General features: G+C 40.9%; 1 protein-coding gene across 1 annotated transcript in view; it reads left to right on the forward strand.

The window, feature by feature from the left end:
- Positions 1–6,301, forward strand: part of LOC130076200 (scavenger receptor cysteine-rich domain-containing group B protein) — a 34,640-nt gene extending 28,339 nt beyond the window's left edge. Inside the window, exons 10-12 of the mRNA XM_056241194.1 lie at positions 212–526; positions 3,610–3,717; positions 5,669–6,301. Of these exons, the coding sequence (XP_056097169.1) occupies positions 212–526; positions 3,610–3,717; positions 5,669–5,982 (737 nt within the window). The 3' untranslated portion in view covers positions 5,983–6,301. The remainder of the gene's footprint in view (positions 1–211; positions 527–3,609; positions 3,718–5,668) is intronic.
- The last annotated feature ends 458 nt before the right edge of the window (positions 6,302–6,759 follow it).

Raw genomic sequence — 6,759 nt, forward strand, 5'->3', positions numbered from 1 at the left:
ATAGATAGATAGATAGATAGATAGATAGATAGATAGATAGATAGGATCTTCTATAGACAGATGACAGACAGATGGATAGACAGACGGACGGACGGATGGATGGATAGATAGATAGATAGATAGATAGATAGATAGATAGATAGATAGATAGATAGATAGATAGATAGATAGATAGATAGTCTCTCTCTAACCCTCTGCGTCCATCTTTCAGAGAAGCCGAACGTCCGTGTGGTGAACGGCCTGAACCGCTGCCAGGGCCGAGTGGAGGTGCTCTACTTCACCATCTGGGGGACCGTGTGTGACGACGACTGGGATATGGACAACGCTCTGGTGGTCTGCAGACAGCTGGGATGCGGCCCGCCTCTGGCTGCCAAGTCTCTGGCGTACTTCGGCCAAGGCTCCGGTCCCATTCTGCTGGATAACGTCGACTGCAGTGGCCGTGAGCAAAAGCTGACCGACTGCTTTAATCTGGGCTGGGCACAGCACAACTGTGGCCACTACGAAGACGCAGGAGTGATCTGTGCACGTAAGAGAAGACAGCAAATATTACACGCATTACAAACCTGGTATTAAGATGCGTTTTGCCCGATCGGATCACAGGTAGACGAGGGAGACACATTCCCGTTTACTCCTGGTGTTTTAATCCGTCTCTTTTGTCCACTTTTAACCACTTCTGTCCTGATTCCTTTGAGACAGCTTGTGCAATTTACACATGAACGCACACAAATTTCCCCAAGTTTAACGACTTCTGCAGTCTCAAAATTATTCAACCCCTTCATGGCAAGCATCTTTAGTACTTAGTAGAACACCCTTTTGCTGTTATAACCTGCTGCAAACTAGATGTATAAGCAGACACCAGCTTCTGGCAGCGTTTCTGAGGGATCTGAGCCCGTTCCTCATGAGCAATGGCCTCCAGTTCACTGATGTTCTTGGGTTTGCGACCGCCTTCTTCAAATCCCACCAGAGATTCTCCATGGGGTTCAAGTCAGGTGACTGTGATGCCACTGTATCTTCCAGGACTTCTTCTGCAACCAAGCCTTGGTGCAACCAGAGAATGTCTATTAAGGGGAGAACTCCCACTCTCAGTAAACTTCCGGCTCCTGAACTGGTTGCAGTTCCACTCTGGTCCCATATGAGGGCGCTCACAGGACGAGTGCAGAACGAATGGAGGTCTATGGAGATATACCCCTCAAAATCCACTTTTCTCAGGATATAATTTTTTGTCTAGTAATTTGAATGTTGTATTCGAAAGGAGATGCAAAGAAATTACACATTGTTGGGTGTTAGATTTTTTTAGAGTCACTTATTTGCTTTAAAAAGTCTTAAAATGTCAATGACGTCATACACATCGTACGACCAGATATACTGCTTTACGGCAATCCTTCAGTCACTTTGGTGCGTTCGCGCTCTGCACTTTCTGTTCTCTCGAGACAGCTGACACGGGTAATACACGTGTTAGGAGAGTTTTTGTAAAACTAAAGTTCTTCACATTCTGGTCCCGCTTCGGATGCCCCGATGCCATCAAGCGGTGTCTCTGGTCGTAATCAGTCCTTCACTGACCAATCAGCGTCCATTAGCAAAATGCTAGCGTGTTATGGGCAACAACAACTCACCCTGTAAGAAATCGAAAGGACTCGTTCATTCAACTTTCGACCTATAACCCATGTTGAACTTGCAAAACCTACAATCAAATCTGAGATTTCTCAACGGCAAACAGGTGAAAGAGACACATTTAGCCGTCTAGCTCCATAGACTCCCATTCATTTTGCACTCATGGGCGATCGCCCCCAGTGGAACTCTGGTGGAACTACAACCACAATTCGGTACAATAGGACTTAAAGCTGCCGTCGGCAACATTTTTTTGATCATATTCAGTGAAATCGACACTATAATCCGACAGAACAACATAAATAAAGTGGTTTTAGAAAAAAACCCGAGCTTCTAACTCCACCTGGAGCGTGTTATTTGTTTTGCAAAAATCCACAGCTCCCGGTTCATCGGGTCCAATCAGCGCAGGGGGGTGTGAGATCTGACTGTCAATCACAGATCGGGCACACGCCACCCCTCGCGCACCTTACAATCACATGCACACGCCTGAAGTTCGCGCAGTAATGAAGAGTGATGGCGGATGTATCTCGCTTTCAAAACACTAACAAATCAAGTAAGCTCATTTAGAGTATAAATGACATTAGCAATTGCAATCTATCGGTAGATTAGCCAGGACAGCAAACCTCCAAATACTCCATGGTGTTGATGGATGCTGATGAGACGGCGCATTCACAGATAACCTGGTGCACACACACTGACGAGCTCGAACTCGGTGGGAGGGTATCCGTTGATAGTGGGGGAGGGGCATGAGAGTTGTAAACATTCAAAATTTTGCCTAAGTCCACTCAATCTGGCAGACTTGCCGACTGCAGCTTTAATAGGGAGTGGCCAGGCTCTCCGTAGACGGGCTCTGGTGCAACTAACGACGCCCTTGGTTAGTTGCATCAGGTGTGTTTGAGACAACACCTGTTCTGCAGATGTGTGCTGTTGTGAGGGATTCTTTTCAGGGGGTTGAATGATTTGGAGACTGCAGAAGTCATTAAAAGTTGCATTTTCGTTAAATGTGGGGAAACCACTTGAAACGTTTGTTTTGTTGAGCTACTTCACTTACTTTTGTTTGATTTATTCATTGCAAACAACTGAAAGTCTGTACATTTTGCCAATAACCCTGATTTGCAATGGGGGGTGAATAATTTCGATTACAACTGTATATTCATAGGTCAGTCTATGCACACAAACATGCATGTGTCCTTCATTCATGAAATTCATTCATTCACTACACCAGCATTTCACTAAGAACACACACACACACACACGTATATCACTGTTCCTTCAATTACCAATACTCTCAAACTACAACATACAAAATAACATCCATTTTACATTTATTTGGCCACTGTCTCTTTTTGAAATCCCAACGTAAACCACCGAGAAAGAGGGAAATCACAAAACTGACTCAAGATCAGCATTTGCATTCAGCAACATCCTCTGTATAAGAGTTGGCCATATCTGCATGAACAGTAAAGAGGTCCGTCTGTACAGGCAACGTGCATCCCTAACGCATAAATATATGCATGCATGTGTCTAATAGAAGAGGGAAAGACTCGAATAAACATGAGATAAAGATACAAAACGTGTCAACATTTAGAGCACTCTCATACACTGGGAAAAAAGTGTTTTCTCTGATATATTTCACAAATAATTAAAAAGTAACATTTTAAAATATTATTTTCTTGTATAACATACTCCAATTATCTTAGTTTCTACAACTTAAAAAAATTGTTTTACATTCTAGGACGAGAACCACAAGTTAGGGATTCAATTTCAAATTAGCTTTATTAGCATGACTGTGTAACACAATGTTGCCAAAGCATATTAAATATAAATAATAAAACAAACAGTGAACATATATGTATAAATCATGTCATATGTAGCATTGTAAATATATAGATAAATAAACACATTCATTAAAAGAGTTGATTTAGTCACAGTAAACGAAAGTTAACCACAATAATTTAACCTAATCTTCTAATGTAAGTTTTTGTGTTTTCTATTTTTCAGCGCCTTTGGAATTTGAGGTACCGGTAATAGGAAGAGACTTAGGCGTAGGGATAACAGAGGGACTTACTACAACTACAACTGCAACTACAACCACGACACCAGCGGAAGGTAAGCACATAATGGGATACCATATCACTGGCATAATTGCATAACCCCTTTATTATATTAGGTGGTTATTTTATGAGCTTGGAAAGAAATTTGGCCAAAAAGTATGTGTATTTTATATTTAATATAGTTTTGAGCAGCAATTATCGGGGTTTAAGCACTTTAAGTTAGCCTTTAAGCACATAATAAAAATATGTTTTATTTAGCAAGCCTGTAACCATCTAGATCATAGATGGAAAAGACCATTTACAACCAATACAGTCAATTTACTAAGGAAAATATATGTTTTTTTAAAGCTTTTTAACAGTTATAGCGCCACCTATACTCCGATCTCCATAAAGGTTTGCATGCTTCTTTAGAATCATATGTTGCATGTTCTCACCAAATTTCGGGAAATGCTGAGTTTTCGTTTAGGATTTATAGGCTTTTGAGTATATTTTGCTATGCCCCTTTTCTAAATGAGTCTGTTATAGCTATCCCAAAGGGTAAAGTTAAAAATATATATATATATAATTATTGACCTAGAGAATTGTACTACAGTGGTTTTATTGAGGTTAAGCGGAAAATCTAGGACTAGTTCGCAGTTTTTTAAATATTCTCAAATATTTAACGAATTATTTGATTGACCGCAGTGGTTCTTGACGCAAAGTTGTTCAGAATGAGTAGGTCTAACATATGATATGCATATTGTGTGTATGCGTAATTACTGAGGCGTAAAACTCGTTAGCCCGCTGAGTTTTGTGCCAATCAGCCTCCGTTAAGCTTGTCTAATAGGTGCTCAAATTTAATTGGCCGATTGCGGCCATGTTTTTCGAGATACGCAAATGTCCTCATAGACAGACGTGGCACCTTACACAACGAAACTGCATGCCAATTGTCAAGTCAATCGGAATAACGGTTGCGAGTTTCAGCCATTTTCAAGTTTTTTTCCTGTTATAGCGCCACCAAGTGGCTAATCACAGAGATTTTGTTACTGTGACCTCAGATTAAGTCCATACATACATCTTCCGGGTTTGGTGAAAATATCTCATTCCTTTTTAAGAGTTAAAGCCATTTTAGTAAAAGCGGCCCCGCCCTCTACGACGGTTTTGGCGTCCTGTTGCGACCGTGAATCGAAATTATTACTTTTTTTCTATAAATATTGACAATCAGACTCCATAGAATTTTACTGAACTGGTTTAATTCCAATCGGACTAGTTTGCAAAAGTAGTTTTTTCAAATAATCCAAAATACCCCAAAATTTCGAGCGTTTTTTTTTTTCCTTTAGCGCCACCGTCTGGCCAATTGGGGCGAGCCTCAGAGACATTGTAGACAGGATGGGTACTACCATCTCTCAAAGTTTCAAGTCTCTATTTTCTATTTTCACTTACTGAATAGTATTTCAACCATAGACTGTAAAAAAATATGGTCCCTGACGTCACCCGATGGTTTCCGAAGAGTATCTTTGAAGCCCAAAGTGGGCGGCCGTCACCATCTTGGCAGCGCGTCACTCCCGGATAACAGAAAATGGGCAAAGAGTCACAAATAGCTGAGGTCATGTGAAGCTAACAGACAGTAGACAAACGGCTAGTAGTGACATCAGCGGCAATCCACCTGTCACTCAAATGGCCACGCCCTTAATTATGCAGAACTTTAAGGCTTAATATAATTTAAACGGATGAGTTATGAAAAAATTCACCCTCCTCACAGTCATCACGAAGGGCAAAATTAGCTATATAGACCAAAACCACTTTTTGCACCAGGCTGTAAACATGTTTTATTCTGCTGTAAAGTTGGGCATTTTAACATGGGGGTCTATGGGATTGACTCTCTTCTGCAGCCGGCCTCTAGTGGCCAGTGGAGGAACTGCAGTTTAAGTCACTTCCGTGTTGGACTCAAGAGAGAGACGGGAAGGTTGTCTCTTGGTTTGAACAAACACACATCTTATCCAGATCTCTCTCTTTCTCTCCTCAAGCTACCATCAGGCTCGTGGGAGGCCTGCACCGCTGCGAGGGTCGTGTGGAGATGTACCTGAGAGGGGAGTGGGGTACCGTGTGTGATGACGCCTGGGATCTGACAGATGCTAAGGTGGTGTGTAGGCAGATGGGCTGCGGGCTGCCTAGAAGCGCACAGGTACTGGCCTACTTCGGTCCCGGCCGTGGCACAATCCACCTGGACAATCTGAAATGCACAGGCGCAGAAGATACTCTCATTCGGTGCTCTCACATAGCATGGAACGTCCACAACTGTGACCATTCAGAGGACGCCAGCGTCACATGTTCACTCTAATGACTCCGCCCACCTCAAGCCACGCCCACCAGCCTGATCCAATAGGAAGGGGATAGGAATAGCATCGACTACAGGACTTGTATAAATTTTGTACATAACACCTCACGCCAACCCTGAAGAATAGATTTTAAAGATGAAATAGTTATTTCGGTGTGAAACAATGAAAAATAAGTTATGCTACTACTGTTATATAAATAACTGTAATAAATATTATGAATGAAAATTCGAATTATGCACTTTATAAACTATACGAACGTGTACACATAGGTGAATAAATAAGCTGAGGCTATTGATATACAGTGGAAACCAAAGTTTTAGACTCTCTCTCTTTAGGCGTTTTGATATAGACTGCAAGCAACACATTGCAACACACTGATACTTAAAGTGGAACTGAATGCTAGAAGTAAACGTAAAAAAATTCTGTTTTGAAGATACATTTTCTTGCATATCCTAAAGTTTATCTGAATATCTTTAACATTTTATTGAATGTCAAAACATCATTCGTTATTCAAAAATATTTGTTTGAATTGGTCTGCTCAGAATCAAAAGAAATTCTCAGGTCCATTTTGATTGGTTTGATTGATTATTTTAAAAATAATGGTTTCAATGCTAAAAAATGTTTTCATTTTCTTTCTTTCTTTCTGTCTTTTTTTTTGTTGTCTCTGTTCCATCATTTCTGAGTAGATTAACAGAATGAAAATTAATGGGATAAAAGGAATATTGCATTTGTATTGAGGAAACTAAACCATGTCATTGGCCTAATTGCATAATAGTATA

The sequence above is a fragment of the Rhinichthys klamathensis genome, unplaced genomic scaffold, assembly GCF_029890125.1.
Source record: "Rhinichthys klamathensis goyatoka isolate OS25496 unplaced genomic scaffold, OSU_Roscu_1.1 h1tg000633l_1, whole genome shotgun sequence".
Classification (NCBI taxonomy): Eukaryota; Metazoa; Chordata; class Actinopteri; order Cypriniformes; family Leuciscidae; genus Rhinichthys; species Rhinichthys klamathensis.